Source organism: Epinephelus moara, chromosome 21 (assembly GCF_006386435.1).
Source record: "Epinephelus moara isolate mb chromosome 21, YSFRI_EMoa_1.0, whole genome shotgun sequence".
NCBI lineage: Eukaryota > Metazoa > Chordata > Actinopteri > Perciformes > Serranidae > Epinephelus > Epinephelus moara.
Genome location: NC_065526.1, coordinates 39,323,115 through 39,344,967, shown reverse-complemented (window position 1 = coordinate 39,344,967; position 21,853 = coordinate 39,323,115). Strand labels below are relative to the sequence as shown.

The window sequence follows — 21,853 nt, the reverse complement described above, 5'->3', positions numbered from 1 at the left end:
TATTGCACAGTGTACCTAATAAAGTGACCAGTAAGCCCCACATTTACACCACCGGCTCTGGGTCTCCCCTCAGCCCCTGGTTGCTCGGCAACCTCAGCCTCTCTTCTTGCTCTCTCTTCTTCCAAAACCTGTAACTCTTCCGGGTCCATGTCATTGGTTCGACAGCCCATTGGTTCGCCATCCCATTAGTCCGACTGTCCGCGGTGCTGAATGGCTTGCGGTGGGCCGTATGGTGCGCCACGACCGGCTTGAGGCGGAGCAGGCTCACGGCTTATGTGTTTGTCACTTTCTTTTTCATTTTAAGCCACACCATGATCTTTTCCTGACCCTAACCAAGTGGTTTTTGTGCCTAAACCTAACCAGACCTTAACCACAGGGCATCATGATGATTTCGGAACGGAGTTCGGAACAATGAGTTTAATATGGACGGAACAATGGGATGTCGAACCAATGGGCTGTCGAACCAATGGGCAGTTCCCACTCTTCCTCTGTATATTCTGGCTTCTTCTCAACAAACTTTTGATGACGGGAGTAACTGAGTAACTAGTTCCGGCTGTGCATTTGGCTTCAAAACAACTCTGTCTCGTAATATTACATTATTATTTCATAGCGTGGTGAATGTGTTAGCTACAAGTTGTCCACAAGAGCGTTTTGGAGTCATTAGATGGTGTATTTGATTAGTTTTGAGGGAGAGAGGGGGCTGTACCGTTCACCTCCATTTAAGCAGGCAGCTCTGCCCCACCGATCTCAGAACAGCATGCACTGACAATTAATGGTAATGTACCTACTCATATGACTATAGGGATTACGGCAATAGGTGAATTTGCCAAAATGTCAAACTATCCCTTTAACTCCACAGTGCACCACTTCCAGATTGAGCAAAATCAATTATTCTGCCCACTGTGGTGACTCCCAGGTAGGTCTGCACAGATACAAAGGTTACTGTAGTTCATCACAACCACTGGCTTAACTTAGCCCTTCTCACCCTCTCACTTACTGGCTTGTTATAGGTACTCTATCGACCGTCGCACTGACATGGACCGCCTATTCAACGTCCATCCAGGGAACGGATCTGTGTTCCTGCTGAAAAGCCTGGACAGAGAGGAGACTGCCTGGCATAATATTTCAGTCATCGCCACAGAGTTCAGTAAGTCCAGCAGGAGCCAGGACAATCTGCAGAGATGATATGATGTATTGATGTAGAATATAAATGTATGGAGCCAGACAGAAAGTCTGGTACCACAACGTATCAGTCACTGTTACTGTACAGATAGTTTAGGTCTCTTAATACAGAGGTGTAATGGGTGTGACATGTAACACCACAGTGTTGGCCTCTAGTGTGACATAAAACACACGCATGAGCAGCACTTTATTAACGATAAGAACGGCATTAGCATGACAATATCATTTACTATTTCTGTTATATGGCAGCTGAACTCGTCCTCCGCCTAGAGGGTAAGGAGCTCCTGAACTTACTTGGCCTGTTGGCCATCCTGTTTTTACAGACACCATTTAAGCGTTGTTACTACCTCCCATGTCGGCCTAAAGGCCACTCTGTCCCCCCACTCTGTGATCGTACCTTATAGAGATAATATTCCCGCCTTGAAATGGCAGTGAAAAAGGGATAACTCTGGAATAACTCTGCCCACCATGCAGATCCCTGTGTCTCTGATGAGACTACAAGGCTGCATACACAACTGTCATTCAAGCTTTACACTACAGCCAGTGTAAAGCTAATGTAAAAAAAAAAAAAAACAGTAATATTGCAGTTAAATGACATTAACAAAACATGAAGCAGTAAGGCATCAGTACCATTTTATATTTGTGAATTTGCTGAAAGAGAATAAGCTGTGTAGTTTTTGGTCACACTGAGCAGCTGAGTGCTGACACTCCGTTGGACACTGATGATTTTCTGGTAATCAAAACAAAAGCCTTGAAAATATTGTTTTATTTAGTTTTTATTGAATTAATAATTTATTTTCCTGATTTCAGGTTTTATTATCATCAAATAACACCAGCTTCCACAAACAGTTTGACTGAGCCACAAGTGTGAAATGGAAGCCTGATTGGTTTCCTGGCTTGAACTGAGTCATGCTGTGAAAATTAAATGATTGTAGAAACCAACTGCTTGGACACAGGCTCTAAAAATATGGCTTTTTTTAACACCCTGAAAACTTTTTTTTTTTCATGTTTCCATATTTAATCTTTTTTGTTTGTGTGTGAGCTCAGAAGGTAAAGACACAGGAGGGAAGAGGGGTAAATGTAGCTAACGAAAGTGGGTGACTAACACAATGACTAACTTCTCTTCCATCTGCTAATGACACGGTGCCCTTAAGCCAGGCAGTGAGCTGCTCAGTGGTAGCTGGCAGTAGATTGATTGAGAAAGATAGTTTGTGTGTAGGTGTGGAGGTGTGTGAAAGAGGAGCAGGGTATTCAGTTTTCCTGTGTTTGCCTTTCAGATAATCCCCGTCAGAGCAACCATGTTCCCGTCTACATCCGCCTGCTGGACATCAACGACAATGCTCCTACCTTCGCCACAGTGTATGAAACCTTTGTCTGTGAGAAGACTAAGGCTGGTCAGGTACTATAGCTTCATCACTTCACTTTTCTTTGGAAGCAGATATATGTTACTGTGTAGTTCAAACAGAATGGCAGGAAGAGTGATGATTTTTTTAATCAAGTCACTATGTACTGGGGGACAGTATACATTGTCCCTCCGACAATTAAACAACCAAACTTAATCCATATTGAGCAGCATCAGGTTTGGCTGTCTGAACAGTCAAGCTGGGGGCTGGGTAGCCTTGGACCAAGACGTTCATTGCATGAACGTTTTGAAAACGAATCCCGTTTTTCGTTTGGGGGTTCCCGGTCTAGACCGATTCACGACTCCATAAACGTTCAAATCAAACATGTAATGTACTCACCTCATAGGCACAGATGTTAGGAAGGTGTACGGGGGTTGCCGTGTGTTTGTATATCCGTTATTGTTCAATAAACATGCATTTTATCTCGGGATGTCTTGAAATTTTCTTCACCCCTTCTTTGTCCTGCAATGAATGAGTGCACCGGCTTTCTACTGCGCCACAGCGCCTCTATAGCGGTTGGGAGGTGTATTGCACATTGGTGGTAAGTCTTGGTCCAAGGCTAGAGCCTCTTACTACCAATGTGCAAGTCCATAGGGACTTGGGCTGGGAACCGGAGGGTTGGATGTTCGAGTCCCCGTCCGGACCAAAATATGGAGCATGGACTGGTGGCTGGAGAGGTGCCAGTTCACCTCCTGGGCACTGCCGAGGTGCCCTTGAGCAAGGCACCGAACCCCCCAACTGCTCAGGGCGCCTCACCAAGGGCAGCCCCCTCACTCTGACATCTCTCCACTTTGTGCATGTATAGGTCCTGTTTGTGCATGTGTGTGTCTTTCGGACTTGTGTGTAATTGACAAGCAAGAGTGAAAACATTGAATCTCCCCTCAGGGGGATTAATAAAGTAAATAAACTTAAACTTATTTGGTGAAAAACTATCTGTGCATTCAGTCTATGGAGAAAAAGGTGGGTGCTGATCGGAGATTGACTGATTCCACAGCCAATCAGAGGAGAGGGGCTTTTGTCCCACAGCCAATCAAATGAGGGGGGCTTTTGGCTACATTGCAGAGTGAGAAGGAGAAGAGTTCCCGCCGGTGGTGGATTGGATTTAAACAAACAGCAGCAGAAACAGCGATTTTCAATTCATTCATTCATTCAAGGTAGGTTGTATTTTTAACCACATTAATAAATAAACTGCGACGCAAAGCTGAGAAATTTAGCGTCCTGTCACTTTTACTGTGTTTTGCTAACCCTCCTCCCTGCCGTGTGCACAGGGGCGTTGTTAGATCAATTTTAGGGGTGCTCCAGCACCCCTAAAAATAAATGAATTATAATTATATATAATGATAAATGAATTATCAATGTTTACTTATATAGACTGTGGTGGCCCACATTCTATGTAATCCTCCTGTGTCTCTGTCTCTGATGAACACGGAGACTCAGTTCCGCCCTCTGAGACAGAGGCTAACATTATATCATTATTATTAGCCTCTGTTGCAGTTTACTGTCATTTCTCCCCGGTTGCTACTTTATTTATTTATATAAAAGGTCTGGACACTGAACGGGAGACAGAGTTGCTCTGTCAGTAAGCGGCTACACAGGTAGACACAGAGCCGGTGTTTCGGTTTAAGCGGTGACCGTGTTATATGGTTATATGGTTATATGGTCACATAGGTGTTCTTATAAGCCTTTAGTAGTTTAATCATTTTTAAATACATACACGTCTGTGTTTAATATCTAAGTTACGCTAAAGTTAAATTGTGTTCAGAAGAATCATTCACCTCTTGTAACGTATCTTGTAATGTGAGAAAGTCACTAGTTAACACGACCGAAACACCAGATCCACTGACGCTGGTAGAGAGTAGAGTGAATGAAGAGAGGGAGCGGTGACAGTAAGAAAGCGGCTGAATCAGATCAATAGCACGTTATTTACTGATTGTTTCACAACGGTTACGTTCAACAGCACAAACCTCCCCACACACCTCCACCCAACCCTGCAGCTCCACCTCAAACCTCAGAGCAACACACAGAGAGAGGAGAATAGGAGTAATTGTCAATTTACTACGTTACCATCTCTCAAGCATAGATATTAACTAGTATTTTTATATTATTTTTATACACACGCGCCCTGTAATCTCTTGTTACAGTTTATGACAGATAAGACTACAACAATACACACATCGTAACATGTGTATGATAATCAACCACTCCACGGATTGATTTCTCAACGACGTCATTGAAAACAAATGCACACGGCAGGGAGGAGGGTTAGCAAAACAGAGTAAAAGTGACAGGATGCTAAATTTCTCAGCATCGCGTCGCAGTTTATTTATTAATGTGGTTAAAAATACAACCTACCTTGAATGTTGCCAAAATCGCTATCTCTGAAAACAATCAACCACCGGCAGGCCTCCGCCATGCAGACAAAAGTCACTCTCCTTTGATTGGCTGTGGGACAAAGCCCCTCTCCTCTGATTGGTTGTGGAATCAGTCGATCTCAGATCAGCACCCGCCTTTTTCTCCATAGACTGAATGCACAGATAGTTTTTCACCAAATATCTCAGTGGAGGCGCGATTTGTGATTTGTAGTTGAGGGAAACAGAATCTGTGACTCGTGGGGAAGGAAACAGAATCTGTGACTCGTGGGGAAGATTCGAGCAGTTGTAATTATCGATTTGTATTTGTGTTTTAAAGGCACACAAATAATTTCCTGAGAAATTATTTTACATACATTGAACATTTTTTGTACAAGTTCACATTCAGGTTTGCACATATTCAGATTTTGTCCACAAATTCACATTGTTTGATACAGGTGCACAAATATGTTTTGCACCAAATATACTGTGAGCGTGTCAGTTTTTTAATCTGTGATTTGTAAAATAGGATTTGTGCACCTGTAATTAAGAATTTGTGAATGTGTAAGTGTCGTGTTGTATTTGTAGAGAGAAAAAAAACTCTACAAGTACACAACTCATACTGACACATACAAATCACTGTACAAGTACACAACTCATACTTACACACATACAAATCACTGTACACAACTACAAATTCTACTGTTACAGGTGCTCAAACCTTTTTCACCAATAATACCTTCATACATCACCCTCCCTGCAGGCCACGGAGCCTGGCTTTCTAAAGCAGACATCACAAGCGCATTTAAAGTCTTGCCGATTCACCCAGACTTCAGGCGTCTTTTCAGGGTTTGCTGGAAGGGAGCTTATTACTTTTCTGTGCGCCTTACCTTCGGCTGCAGAAGTAGTCCCAAGATCTTGGACTCACTTTCAGAAGCCCTGTGCTGGATCCTGACCAACAATCACAGACTCCCCTACATTCTTCATCTTCTCGACAATTTCCTCATTGTCACTCCACCATCCTCACCACGGACTCACCACTCTTACACAAGCTTTCTCAGAACTTGGTGTCCCTCTCTCTAAAGAGAAAACCTCAGGGTCTAGCCCTTCCATGGAGTTCCTAGGCATCAACCTGGACTCCATTTTCTTTCAGGCATCTTTGCCCACAGAGAAAGCACCACTCTGCTTCTGTCAAACTATCTTCTGTTTGACAGATAATTCCTCAACCCAAATCTTTCCTGTCCAATCTTTAAACCAAAGCCGCAGCCATGATAAAGTTATTTTGGAGGATGCATGCAAAATGGAAATTGGTTTGTGGCAACATTTCCTTTCATCTTGGAATGGCATTTCTTTATTCTATGACCACTTCATGACTCAACCGAAGAACATTCAACTTTACATGGACGCAACTCCTTCCATAGGTTTTCGGTGGTTACTATGAAGTGAAATGGTTCGCTTCCACATTGTCCCACAGAGATCAAAGCCCTTGACTCAAAGTCCCACTCTCCCTCATCCTTCATGAGCTATATCCGATCATCATAGCTGCCATTCTTTGGGGGCATGAATGGTCTAGGAAGTCCATACTAATACACTCTGACAACACTGCAGTTGTAGAGATCCTTAACAAAGGGTGATCTCGTTCCCCAGCCATCATGCAGTTCATGCGCAGACTCATATTAATCTCAGCTCAACACCTGTTCATTCTCAGGGCAGCCCACATTTCTGGTTACCACAACAGACCTTTCTCGTTTCTCAGTGCAGAAATTCAGACACTTGGCCCCAAAATCAAATCTCCACCCCACACCAGTCCCACAGTTTTCAGCCATGACATTCGACTAGCTCCTCAGCTGAGAAACCCCGCTAACGCTTCACAAGAAGCCATCCTTAACAGCCTCGCCCCAAGCACTCTCTCAGCCTACTTAACCGGCTGGAATTGTTTCAAGGCATATCACGGCACTTACCTGCTGCCATTTGAAGCTCACGTTCAATTCAGTTTACTTTAACTCTGACTCTTGTGGGGGCCTGTAATCAGCTCAGGTGGGAAAATGCCTGAGATGGAACCCCCACACTGAGTCTCCCTCCACCCGATCTCCAGTTCATCCTCCCAGACCATGTTAACAGTACTTACATCCATTCACCATTCCTCAACAACCAACACCTCCTCAATTACAATAAACATTTAAATGACATATTGTTGTGGCATGGTCCTTGCCAGTGAATTGCTCTTTTTGTGCAATTTTGCACAGTTATGATTACAGACTCTCTCTCTACCTCCCCACGCATGTATTTTGAGTGAATTCGTTTGGCAAAAAAAGAGACAAAATGCACAATAATCAAAGCTAAAGATGAGTTTTACTGATCAGTCCATTCTCATTCTGAGGGCATCAAACACTGATGTTTTGTCACGCCTCTTGGCCTTTGATATCCACACCAAAGGCACCCTTTAGATTTTACTCATAGGCAGCTGCAGGCTACAAAGAAGTAATCAAGCTTGTGGCTGGATATGTGGTGGATAAAATGTTGCTTCACAAGTGACTCCATCTTTCAGGCAGATCTTTGAGAAAATACCAGTTACAGGCAACTGAAGCTCATTTGCAAGCAATCTAGCCTTAGCTACACTTGATTACCCCGACATTCACACAGAGGCACACATCTGAAGTTTGGTGAGATTCGCAATTACCACTTTAATGTGGTGTAATAGAAAAGTAATATAACAAGTGGTGTAACGAATTACTGTTGACAGGGAGTAATAAGTTAAGTAATGTTATTACTTGCTAAAAGAGTCACATTTTTAGAGTAACAAGCCCAACACTGGTTTCAGCTGTACATGCCCTGTATGTCGCTATGAGACACTGAGGGGTTTAACAGTTTGTCGGTATTTGATGACCTGGGAATGAGAATAGGTTGGACTGATACCATATCTATTTATTTATTTTAGAATTTTATGTGGATATCATACTAATATTGTTATTGTGAACTACAATAATTGTGTAGTGAAATTCTGATACTGTGCCAGGCTTAATATGCACGAAGGTTTAACTGGAAGTGAGATGGTTTCACCAGAAAAGACAAGAATCACTTTGTTGGTTGTTCAGTAAACTCATTATTATATATTGGTGTTTCTTCTCTAGCCAGTGGTCTTGACTAAGTGCAGACACTGTCTCTCAGAGAGCACATTAACCAAACAAGTTACTCAGACTTTACATTAATTAGCGCCATCTGATTTAATCTGCCACCAGCTATGTTTATCATTATACAGCAAAAGCAACAGTCAGAGTGATATAATACTGAGTGTCCTGCATGTTCTCTTCATTTATCTTTGCAAATAAAAAGGCTAAGGAAAGATATAAGACAGAAATGCAAACATGTTGCTGCCCTATAGCTTAGTGCACCCGATTATTTTACACATAATGGATTATTGACAACCGAATCAGGGTCTCACTGCAGAACTTCTTGTGGCAAACAAAAAGGGATTACAAGAAAGCAGTAATGTGATTGTATCCTGTAATAAAAATAGGTTATTTCCTCCTCAGCAATCAGCCAAATTATTTTACTCGAGCCGCCATGGATACGTGGGTAAGCGGTTGTTTATTATTACTTCACCTCAGCCAGCAAGGGCTCTCTGAGCAAAGAAATGACAGACAGACAGACAGACAGACAGACAGGACTGCACTGTCAGAAAAAAAGTATATTAGAATTTAAATTAACACAATAATCTGTTGAAGCAGAATTCGGGGCCTGGAGCTGGGCCTGATGGCTCCCGACCTCGTCCTCAACTCCCCGATTTAAACTATGACTATACTTTGCTGTCTATTACATAATTCAAACTCAAATACTCAGAGGTCAAAGAATCACTGGAGAAACGTAGAATCAGGTGCAACTGAGTTTAATGTGCTCGCAGGCAACAACACATACAACTCAATGAGTCAAGCTCCGGAGCAGGACTGAAGTTTCTCTTTCTGTGCATCCCCTTTTATGCTGGTGAAGATTCTGTTGAGTCTCCACCTTTTTTCTTTAATCCTACCCACTTGAGCCCGAACATAATGGTGTCACGGTTTTTCCCTTTTTCGCCAGTTAAGCCAGTTTTAACTGTGTAATGCTTTCCCGGGCAGTCTGGGCCCGACTCATATTTCCAGGCCATGTTAGGCCAAGCTGGAATTCCCCTAACTTTCCCACCAAAATGTTTGAGCTCAGCCTCATGCTATTTTTAAAAAAATAATGCACATCGAATCCTAGGTACTTTCCACCACAGTTCTTACGTGCTCAATGAGTGTGTGTGTCATGAAAATACATGAAATAATAAACCAGTGTGTGTCTGTAAGTGTACAGAGTACAGTGCTTTAACAGGTATCTTTTAAAGTCATCTTGAAGGCAGAGCATAAACACTTCATTGAATGAGTACATTACACTACAAATCCCATACAAGAAACACTAACATTGTTTTAAAGACAATAAATAGGCACTAGCTGTAAAACCCTTTCCTGCTGTAGCTGTGGCTGCTGCTGAGCATGGGGCTGCCATTGATTAGATAAACACTGTAACTGTTTTCATTTTTGTTTCTGCAACAAAATTAATCAAATAATCTTATTTTCATAGTTGTGATCATCATTTCTATTAGTTATAACAACATTTCATTCACCTAGTTAATTGGTGAGGTTTGAAAACACAGCAACCACAGTAACAAGAAGTCAAGAAACACAAGCATCTGACAGTGGTAATTTTGAAAGCTGTTTTAGATTTAGTCTCACCAGTCTCAGTGAAAATGTTTATTAGTTTTAGTCACATTTTAATTTTTTTTTCTTTTTAGTTTTATTTTAGTTTCAGTCAACAGCAACTCAAAACATTTTAGTCAATGTAAATTCATGACTTTTTTTTTTCAACTTTTAGTCAAAATGTGTTTTTCTATTTTAATAATGCAAATATGCATGTGTGGCGTCTGCTGTGTTCCTACAAGAAGCCCTGACAGATACTGACTTTTATCCAGCTTTTGTCCAGTTTTTAGCTGCATTTTTACGAGTTGCTCACTAAACGCTGGCCTGTCTTAACTGCATCTTTTTTCCTGGATAAAGGATTTTAGTCATCTTACCTGGATTTTAAAGTATTTTAAGTTCTGCTTTCAGCTGTGTCAAGCATCGGGGCTCCCAGCCGCTACAGGCGGCTTGTGTCCGCCAAGACAGCAGTGGAGAAACACCCGTTTCCCACTTTCTTCTACAATGGATGTGTGTGCAAACTGCCATCCTACCTTTTCACAAGTGAAAGATGAACTCACAAGCTTGAAGGCTGAGATCTAGGAAAAGGACAGATTAGAAAGGACAGTGGAGTTTTCAACCGTAGCCACAGCCCAGGCCAGTCTCTCCCTCTTGGGAGAACCAGGCCATGGCAGCCAATACTGCTTCCCGGGCCCATCAGCCTTGATCCAGGACACTATCCCGTGGTCGGGAGATGAGCCAATCTACCCTGCTGGCCTCTCAGCTCTGGGGGAGGAAGGTTGGCTCAGCCTTGGGCGAAACACAGGAACCAAGTCTGCTCTACACTGTCTGCCCAAGAACTGTGGACCCTTGTGAAGAGTGGAAAACCTGGACGTGGACACATCTCCCAGCTGCAAGCACAGGACCCACTCTGCCTTGTGAACAGATTTCAGGTTTTGGGTGAACCAGGCTGTCCACCTTCCCCTGTCCAACCTGACCTGGATGGCTGCCCTACGGCCTCACTGGTTGCTTCCCCCCGGCCCCCTGTGGACTATTTGGACATCCAGGACATGAACGAGTTCCCCCCTCTGACCAGTTCCTCTTCCTCTTCCCCTCCTATATCTGCCCTGGCTCAGGCCGGGCTGCCCGCAGGTGTCCGCTGTGAGGTGCTCCCCGTCAGCCACCGCTTCATCATTGGGAAATCAACGCAACCTAGACGGGCGGCACCATGGCACTTACCACGTCCAGCCACTCTGCCTCCTCTCATCCTACCTACTACGTTGATAGTTGGAGATTACATAATTATAAATATCCGCTTTGGTAACACGGTCACAAGCTGCTTTCCTGGAGCCACGACCCCCGACATCATTGGAAAACTCCCTGGTCTCCCGGCTTCACTTCCGATGACAGTCAAGAAAATAATAGTCCACGTTGGCACTAATGACACTGCCCGTCAGCAATCTGAGCTTACGAAAGCTGACTTCGTTCGTCTCTTTGACCTGCTTAACAGTACTGAAAAGTCGGTCTTCATCTCCGGTCCAATTCCCACACTGGGTCGCGGAGTTGGGCACTTCAGCAGAACCCTTAGTCGTAACTCATGGCTTCTCTCTGTCTGCAGTACCCATGCCATTAGTTTTGTTGACAATTCAAATTATTCTGGAATTGCCCATCTCCAGTGGCGTGCACAGACATTTTGAGGGGCAGGTGCTCAGTGACAAATAAGGGCCCCTTGTGCGGCATGTGGAACCACCGGCTGCCTTATTATAGCAGTGTGAGATTTAAAAAAAAACAAACATTACAGGCACATGTTATACGTACATAGCTGTCTTCTGCAGACAAATTTTAATAGGCTATTTGTCATTGTCAAAGTTTTAATAATAGCCTATTAAGGTAAATACAAGATTACTGCTTCTTCTTCATCAATGGGTTGAGGAGGTTCATCTGCCTCCTCATCCTCCTTGCTGCTGGTAGATGGCTTTATCCAGGAGAGTAGAGAGCTGCTTCCCTGGGCTGCCTGCTGTAGCCCCCTTTCTTTTTCTTTTCTCAGCCTTTCCTTTCTAGGCATTATGCTGCAATTAGTAAATAAAAAGAGACCAACAGTATGAATAAGACTGCTTGGTGACATTACAACAAGGCAGACGGCTACTTTTTCTGCAGGCAATTGGGAATTGCCTGTTTGTCATTTAGCAAATAAATTACTCCAAGTGTTAATTACGTAGCCTAATGTAAACCTACACAATACTAAATATTCAGCTAAAGTATAATGATAGCTTCACATGCTATACCAATGACAAATCTACAGACACTGGTTGTGTGGTGGTCATCACATTATATCCATTATTGATTTTTGCTAGCGTCTAGCTTGTTAAGCAGGTGAGCAGTGGCTAATTTAGGCTCAGTTGTTTGGCGCTGTATGAGAGAGGCTACTTCACAACAGAGACAAATAAATGCAAGTTATAGCTTGGCAACTGAGGCTTAGGGGGCAAACAATACACTTGATTCATTTATGTGTTACCTGGCTGGTGGGGCAGGGGAGGAGATGTGTGTGTGCTGCAGGTGTGCGGTGCTGCTGCAACACGCCTCCGTTTGTGTCCGCTCTGCGCGTTCAGGTTGACAAAGGAGAGGGAAGGGAGGGGGGCACGTGTGTGTGTGTGAGGGGGGCACGTGTGTGTGTGTGTGTGTGTGTGTGTGTGTGGGGGGGGGGGGGGGGGAGCATTTTGGGGCATTATTATTACACGCTTTTAATCGAGAATTGATTGATGATCATATGAACACGGGCCACATACAGTACACTGTAAAAAAACAAACCAAAAAAAACTAACTTTCAAAAGGATACTTGCTTGGTTCAGAGGGCAAAGGGCAGGTGCTATAGCACCACCTAGTGTCTATGTGCACGTCACTGCCCATCTCTGTTCTCACGTGTCTGCACCCAAACAAGCTAGGTAGCGGCATGCTTGCGGCTAACCTCCAACACGTTGTACTGTATACCTCATGTGTCTGACTATTTACTTCACACAGCTGCCCCTGCTCTTCTTCTTTCCCTCATTTGTCCACAAACAACAGTCCCACCCCATCCTCTGCCCCCATCGCCCCCTTGCAGAGTGTTAGTGCTACTGCTCCAATTCCTATCCAAACCACAAATAGTCTGAAAAATCCAGTAATCTCCATAACTCCTGCTATCCCCTCTTCCTCCCCCATTCCTGTCTTGTGTCCTGGAGCTGTAGCAGCTAAACCTCAACAAAAATTAACCCGCTCCAGAAAAAAACCCATCCGCCCAGTCCCACCTAGGTAGAATAAAACGTTTCAAAATCTGCCATCTAAACACCTGAAGTCTAGCACCTAAACTGGATGAAATTAAGATCATACTTTGGCAATCAAAAGCACACATAATGGCAGATTCGGAATCGTGGTTAAGTTCTAGCATCCCTGATCCTTTAATCTTGATAAAGAATTACCTTCTCTAATATAAATACCGCACTGATAAACCTGGTGGTGAAGTTGCCTTCTGTGTCAATCAAAAATATGGTCACTCAGTAACAAAAATTATTACTGAAAGTGAGTCGTTGCAGCTGGTGGTAAATTTCACACATCAACATGCAATCACAGCCATTGTCACCTACATATAAGCCCCCCAGTACCAGTACAAGTGATTTCTTATCACAGCTCACTGATCTAATTGAATCAGTCAAAACAAAGGAGGTGGTTATACTGGGTGATTTTAACCAGGACTGGAATGACAGCTCATCAAAATCATCGAAAGCAACTGCAATAAAGATTGGTCTCCATCAATTAATCAAGGAGCCTTCCAGAATCAGTGACACTCGCAGTTCAGTCCTTGACCTTAATGTTCACTAATCAACCCTCTAAATACACAATGGCAGGAGTAATACACACACCAATATCAGACCACTCTCTTATTTGTACTGTAAGAAAAACTGTTGAAGGCCCGGGAAGCCACATTCGCCACTTCATCTCAAAAACACTAAAGTCTAAACTGTCACAATTTAATGCTGAAATGAGAGACATTGATTGGAGCAATGAATTATCATCCAAAAACCCAGAACATATCCTGCATCAGTTTTATCACAAAGTGGAATCCACTCACAAAAAATATACCACTGCTTACAGTATACAATCCCAACAGTCCAAATTACCATGGTTAAATTATGAAATTCTGCAACTACTAAAATTGAAGACTCTCTCCCTCAATTTATATCGATCCTCAAAAACTTTAGAAAGTAAAACACAATTTATAGAGATCAGAAACAAATGCAGTACTGAACTGCGCAAAGCCAAGGCTGCCTACTTCAAAACACAAGTCATCCAAACTGCTTCAAAACCCAGAACACTATGGCAGACCCTCAAAGTTATCACTGGTGAACATGAAAAGAAACGACAACATTCAAATTTCTGTACAAGGCACCATTATTACTGACACTGAAAAGATTGCAAGTGCTTTCAATGATTATTTTGTTACATCTATTAAAGAACTAGCATCTCACTTTGATTCTCCACAACATACCACACCTGTTTCTTCTTCTACATCCCCCCAGTTCTCCTTCTCTGAGGTTACACAGCATGAAATGTTTAATATTTTGAACTCCTTGAAAACCTTTTGTGCTTGTGATATTTATGGCTTAAACATGGATTTCTTAAAGACTCATGCCGACACCTTATGCCTCTTCTCCACCATCTGATCAATCACCCTATCAGGCTCTCTCAAATTACCCATTTTTAAATCTGATGATCCAACCCTGGTTTCAAATTACAAGCCAATATCCATTCTTCCTGTATTATCAAAATCATTGGAAAAAAGTCCTTTACAACCAGCTTTGCACTCACCTTGAGAGCAATAACCTCCTCACAGACTTCCAGTATGGTTTCTGTTACACCCGATCAACTATGTCTGCTCTACTGATATTCACAGAACAAATACGAAACTCACTCAACAAAGGTCATGTCACTGGAGCCATTTTTGTTGACTTCAGCAAAGCCTTTGATACAGTGAATCATCAGATTCTGTTGAATAAATTAAGCTCATTTCAACATAATCATTTAACTATCAATGTCAAACAAAATGTATGTATTTTCATTCCCCTAAAAAGACAATATCTGGGGCATCGGTGGCTTAGTGGATAGAGCAGGCGCCCCATGTACAAGGCTGTTGCCGCAGCGGCCCGGGTTCTAATCCAGCCTGTGGCCCTTTGCTGCAAGTCATGCCCTCTCTCTCTCCCCCTTTCACACTTGGCTGTCCTGTCCATTAAAGGCAAAATACCCCCAAAAAAACAATATCTATGTCTGGCCCCTTCTCCATTTTCAAATCAAACACTAACCATCACAGAAATCTACAAATATCTTGGAGTATATCTTGACTCACATCTCACTTATCGACACCACATTCAGAACCTAACAAAGAAGCTCAACCAGAAACTATACATCTTAAGATCAGACCATATGCTGTTTCAAACACATACCTACATGCAATCACTCTCTCGCCAATATCCTACTGTCTCCCTATAGGGTCCCTCACCACCAAGGAAAACACTGAACCCATAGCAAGAATATACAACAAAGCTTACAAGATCCATGGTAACCTCCCTCTTTGGACTCATCACTGCATCGCACTTTCCCATTCTAAAGCCCTGACTTTTCAGAACTACACAAATAATCTAGCCGTTAAATTCTATTTTCAGATCCTACACAACGGGCTCTAGTTTCGCAGACCGGGCGCGGCGGAGGCGCAGCACACCTGCGCTTCGCCAACTGGGTGTGGCCAGGCGGATTTTGTAAGTTTGGCACACCGTGCACCCTGGCGCAGCTACTCCTCTATCCTACCTCCTTCCCTCCTACCGGCGCAAGTCGGAAAGAGGGAGGAGAGAAGGCGTGGAGTGGGTTTTACACACATCACACCAATCAAATGAGCCCCTCTCCTCGCCCTTAAATGCGCCGCACGAAGGTGCAATGAGAGTTTACTCAATTCGCCATGGCAGAAGAGAGCAGCAGCATCAGACAGCCAAACTTCTCCCAGGAGGAAACTGATGTTTTGGTCCGGGAGGTCCAAGCTCGCAGTGTCCGAATATACGGAACTGCGAGCAGACCTCCACGGGCTGATGATGCAAAGGTAGCCTGGGAGGAGGTCACCACAATTGTAAATCAATGTTGCGTTTCTCTCGTGCGCGCGCGCTCTCTCTTTCTCTCTCGCAGTCTCACTCTGTTTCTTTTCTTTTGACTTTTCTAAGATGACAGATGCTGAATATATACTCCCTATCTGATGCTGTGGCTGTTTGTGGTTGGCTGAGAGGGATGTGAACTCATTAGTTTGCAGCTGTGTTAATCAAATCAGGTTGGGTTTCCATTACGCGTGCCAAACGTGCCAAACGGTGCCAATCCCCTTTGATCTGACATCAGATGTGACGGGACAGTCGATATAGAGATACATTTATGTGCTGATTGCAGATAGTTGCATTGAATAGTGTTTTTTTGGGTATTTATTGCATCGTTAATGTGCCTGATATTCTGGAAACCTGCCTGTGAGGTTTTGGTGACGTGTGCGCACTGTCTGCTGGTCAGCCAAACTTTGGCTTTCACCGGCTGCGCTCCCCCTGCGCTGACAGTAGACGTGGTTTCAGCTGGCGAGCTTTTAGCGCACCTTCGGCGAAGCCTTTTGGCACGAAACTGTCACTCCACCAAGCTGGATCTGTCGACACCTCCCCCTGCTGCGCCGCCACACCCATCTCAGCGCACCTCGGTCTGCCAAACTACCAAACTGAGCGCGCCTCGGGTTGCGCTGCTTGAAACTAGCTCTGGGCGGGGTTCGCCACCCTGCGCTGCGCCGGGAAACTAGAGCCCAACAACTCCAATCCCACACTTACTGCACTACTTCCAAGTCACAACACAAGACAGCAACACGTCACTACTTTTGAATCCATTCCTGTATAAATAAGTAAATAAATGTAAATGTAATTTATCTATTTAGGTGAAGACAGGTGTCAGAAATTAGAATCAAGGTGACAGGTTGTATAAAACTTTCATTTAGACATATTTTTTTCTACAATTACAACTGTCAAGCAGCATTATAGCATAAATGTTCTGGCTGCTTGCTCCGCAACACATTTTCATTCCGAACTCGTCACATATCAACGTTTGGTCATGGACTTTCCAAGTTGAGATGCACAAGGTACCCTGGTTGCGTTGGTTGTTGTTTCTGGGATTCTGGGATGCTGTGTGAACTTCAGCCTGTTACATGCATTGTCTGTTTTCAAAATGCACTTCCGTTTTCACAGGAAATGTACAGTTTGCATACAGTCTCTTTCAAAATAATCGCACTACGTTGGTTCAATGAATGATTCTTTGTACACTCATTTTGACAAACAGTGGTTTGCGACTTTCATCAACCTCTAGCCCTTTTTACACAGAGATGGATCTATAGACCCACTACTAAGTCCCTTTATGCCTCCTTTACATTTTTATTTGGACCAAACAACAGTGGCATCATGCCGCTCCAGTGTGTGATTTTAGACAGCATGCTGGCATCGAGGAATCAAAAGGGGCATGACGGGCGTGACATGTAACACAGCAGCATTGGTCTCTCATGTGAAATAAGACATGCGCTGGCAGTGCTTTATAAACAATCCCACCATATCTGTTAAATGGTGGCTGATCTCGTCTTCTGCTCAGTGTAGGGGGTAGGGATGGGCAGCACAAGCAAAAACACTATTCGAAAATCATGGCAACTATTCGACAATTTTTTGAATTGCAGGCGGTATAACAGTGTGTATTCCCACCTTGACCAGGCAGTGTAAAGGGAGCTTCGCTCTCTCTCTCTCTCTCTCTCTCCAAGAGAAAGTCAAAAGTTGTGTTGCCCACTAGCAGAATCCAAACCAAGGAACATGTTCTGTCTGTCTGTCTGTCTGTGTCTATCTGTCAATCTGTCTATTGATCTCCTCTGCTCTTTTTCATTGTTGCAGAATGCGCTGCTGCTGCACCTACTCACACACACGTACAGTGCACAAGCACTCGACACACAACAAACACCACTGGATGGGGCATGGCCTATTGTAAAATAAGCTCTCATGCCAAGTCAAGATGAATTGGGTGTTTCAGCTCTAGGGCTGCAGCTTTCGATTCTTTTAGTAATCAAGTATTCTATTGATTATTCTGGCGATTGAGTAATCAGAAATACTGTGTTTTCATTACAATACTTAAGCTTTATTTAAGGGCAATTGTAATATATAAACGAGAAAATAATAAATGTGAGAGAAATGAGCAACAAATTTGTCTACTTTTTTTGCCACTTTTTTTGTCACAACAGACGGATGGACAGACAGACAGACAGACATGCATGGCCCTCCTCAACATAATGCAGAAACAGAATAAAAAAGAGCTGTCAATGCACAGAAGCATAATAAGTGACATTAACAATATCTATCAACACACACACTATCTCTCTACCAGCATCTTTCATTTTAGTTTGTCTTTAACAGTGTGCTGTTAGCCCCGCAAAAGCGATCATAAACCATAATAGCGGTGAATGAGAGACCGCAGACAGAGCGGATTAAAATGTGGCTTTCTACATGCTGATCACATGTATTGATAAAGTATTGGCTTTTTATTGGCAGAGGTTTTATTGCACTTACTTACAGTAACAAGCATAGTTGTTGTTGACAAGAGTAAGTTATACTCCCCTCATCAGCACCGCGGCCTCATTGTTGATGTCTGACTTCACTCTGTTTACTTTAAAAAGTAACGATAAGAGCCGATAATGTCGGAACTTACTAGTGTCACGGTCTTGATTAAATTTGCCCCGGGCCGTTTAACACCGGGCCTCTGTACCGATCCCTGCCCGGGCCGCTCAGAGGTTGCATCTGGGCCGCTAATTGAATAGCCCTGATTTACATGTTTAAATGGGAGCTTTACTGCTTGTACTTGCCGTGTTCATGTCACGTATGTGTGTGCGTCCAGGTCCGGGCTGCTGCTGTGAGGTGAGAGGCTGCCTGTCTGCAGCGGTGCCTGTGTAATATGGTCAGAGTCCTGATATTTGCGCGAACCGGCAGATCAAAGGATGGCACTTTCAATATTGATACCCGTGCAAGTATCTAAATCAATACTAAGTTTTAGTATCTTTTGATAACACTACTGGGGACTGAATAGGCTCTCGGCCAATCACGGGGAACCCGTCAGAGCCAGCATGTAACATGTGATTGGCAGAGCAGCGATAGGGGCTGTGAGTGAACCGGTGCCCAATTTGAGAGAGCTCCTGTGTGTAGCTGAATGTGTGCATTTCTGACTGAAAGATAACATGTTCTACCTCCATTTATCCATTTGCTACAATATGTTGGATTAATGTTAATGTGTATTTAAAGACATTATAATTTGTTGAAAAAAATTGGGGGGGAAAATACAAAAAAAAATTGTCTAATCAACCACAAATGTCACGATCCCTCTGCAGTAGGCTACCTCGGTCGCGGACCCTCTGTTGAAGGCCTCTGCTCTAAAGGCCCTGACACACCAAGCCGACGGTCGGCCATCGACCAAAGTCGGACCGTTGGTGAGTGTCTGTCAGCCTTACTACCTTACTATATGCTTTTGTTGTCTAAACCTTAGTCTCGCTCACCAGACCGGCTGAGCCGACACTCACTTTAAGATTGGAGAAAAAAACGTCCCGGCTGCTTGTATTTCTTTCAACCAATCACAATCGTTCTGGGCGGTGCCACAGCAATGGTGCGCTTGCAAAAATATTGCCAGGGGGAAACAGGTTTTGGTGTAACACGCCCACAAAAATATTGCCTACAGGACACGATCCAGGGCAGAAAAATGGCTACGTCCCCGCAACATCAAACACCGCAAAAGTTAGTGAAGGACGTGTTGAAAACTGCAACCGGAAGTGGTAGGGCGAGACTTCAGTGGGTGGCTCGTTCCGCCTAATGAGAGGCTGATCTATGCAGCGAACTTCCGCCCACTCAGACTACCTAAACCTGACCATGTGCTTTTGCTGCCTAAACCTTACTATATGCTTTTGTTGCCTAAACCTAACCACATGCTATTGTTGCCTAAACCCAACCACATGCTTTTGGTACCTAAACCTAACCACATGCGTTTGTTACACAATGAAATAAACTTAAATATGCCCTCTTTTACTGACATAAGTCTATTTTGAAAAAGACTGCATGCATCTAATGAGCAGAAGCTGTATATTTCCTGTGTTGTTTATTTTGAAAAGACACAATGCATCCAACAGGCATAAATTGACACAGCATCCCAGAACGTCAACAACAGATGCACCCAGGATACCTAGCATGTCATAAGGAGACGTGCAAGTCCACTGACCAAGCAGCCATATGTGACGAGTCGGGAGTGAGAATGTGTTGGCTAAATACTCTATTGTTTTCACCAGCTATGGTTTCTTACTTGCTTCTGTTTGCTGCAACCAATAGTCAAGCTAGCAATCAGTGAAACAGAGAAATACAAATTCAGAATTACTGTAACTATGGTAAATAATTAGCATCAAGCATGAGGTCACGTTCTTAATTAGATTTTGGAAGTAAAAGGTCAAGGTCAGTGTCATCTGTCATCCACCTCATTCTGGTGAGTGTTATATTGCAAAAACACCTTTGGGGAAATTCTTCAAATCTGGCACAAGCGTTCACCCTGACTCAGCAATGAACTGATGAAAATTTGGTGGTCAAAGGTCAAGATCACTGTGACCTTGTATCCGTCTCATTCTTGGGAACACAATATCTCAAAAAGGCCTTGAGGGAGTTTTCTCAAATTTGGTACAAACATCCACTGATTAGAATTTGGTAGTTGAAGGTCAAAAGTCAAGGTCACTGTGACCTCAAAAAACATGTTTTTGGTCATAGGGCAAGAATTCACATTCTAATTATGACAAAATGTCACACAAATATAATGATTAAGTGATGCCATTTTATATCCACAAGGTCAAAGGTCAACTTCACTGTGACATAAAACAGTTTTTTGGTCATTACTCAACGTCATATCTCAGGAACAGAGGGGGTGACATTTAGTCAGATACTGAATTAGTGACACTAATCTTGGGTGACCACCTTGAAACCGTGCTGTTTGTATAGATCTTCTTTGTTGCCGGTAAAATAGTAAATGGACTGCACATGGACAGCGCTTTTCTACACTGCATGGGGGGTGGATGTGTGTGAAGCATTCATGTTTTCACAGGCATTGATGTAAACCGTGAGTGCAACTTTACAAGTTTGCAAAGGCATACTACCATGAGCTAGTAAGTCGAGTAATTCTGGTTTCCTTCTGTTGCCTGTGCTTGGTGGTAAGATTTGAGTTTCTTGTGCAATAATAAAATTATTCTTCAACTCATCAGTGTTTTGTGCATTATTTTATATGGGTGTTAGAGTACTTGCAGACAGTTTCCATGAAACTGTGACTTTCATGGTCTTTCAGGAAACTTTAAACAGAAAGTAACATATATTTGAGGTCCTGTGGTGAAGTTGCTATGTACAGATGCAGCCACTTCAAATTTCCGTTTGGTCCGTGGTGGGGCCGTGACCGATCCGTGACAGGTCCCTTTCGTCACCTGGCTGGGCTCGTAGCTTTAATGAGATCCCCCGCGATGACGTAGAGAATACGGAGCCGACTGGTAATGCCCCTAAGTTTAATTTGTAGAAACCAGTTGCAATGGTCTGTCTATCCACCAGGAGGAGCAGTGAGTGTGGAAGCTGAAGTGGTTTACTGCGCCTCTTATTACTGAGAGCTTCCCACAAAGAGCATATTTAATGATTATCAGTATATATATATATATATATATATATATATATGTGTGTGGGGCATTCTATCGAATGTGTGCAGTTAGGCTGGAAATATTTTGAAATTCTGTATGTTTTATTTCCAAAACTTTGTCCCTTGTGTACCATATGTAAAGGTCACATATCTAGTAAAAGGACTGTAAATTTTTATATTGTATTTTCAAAATTTGTCACTACTGAAACATATAGTATTATATTATGGAGCTTTATCCCTATCTTTATTCAAGAGAGTGGTGTATCAGTTTGCGAGCATTATTTATTGATTTCACATTCAAAAACCCTGCCCTTGCACTCAAATAGCCTCTGCTTGCGCTTGGATCTACTCTGTTTCTGCTCAAACCATGTGCTTGCACTCAGATACCATGTTGCTCGCACTCAGATACCATTTTGCTTGCACTTAGATACCATGCTGCTCACACTCAGATACCATGTTGCTCGCACAG

The 21,853-nt window shown here is 43.2% G+C and overlaps 1 protein-coding gene across 2 annotated transcripts in view; it reads left to right on the top strand.

Moving 5' to 3' along the window:
- The window catches only part of LOC126408965 (cadherin-6-like), a 331,509-nt gene that overhangs the window by 273,993 nt on the left and 35,663 nt on the right, over positions 1-21,853 (top strand). For both annotated transcript variants that reach the window (XM_050074787.1, XM_050074788.1), the window contains exons 8-9: positions 1,011-1,147; positions 2,460-2,581. In XM_050074787.1, the coding sequence (XP_049930744.1) occupies positions 1,011-1,147; positions 2,460-2,581 (259 nt within the window). The remainder of the gene's footprint in view (positions 1-1,010; positions 1,148-2,459; positions 2,582-21,853) is intronic.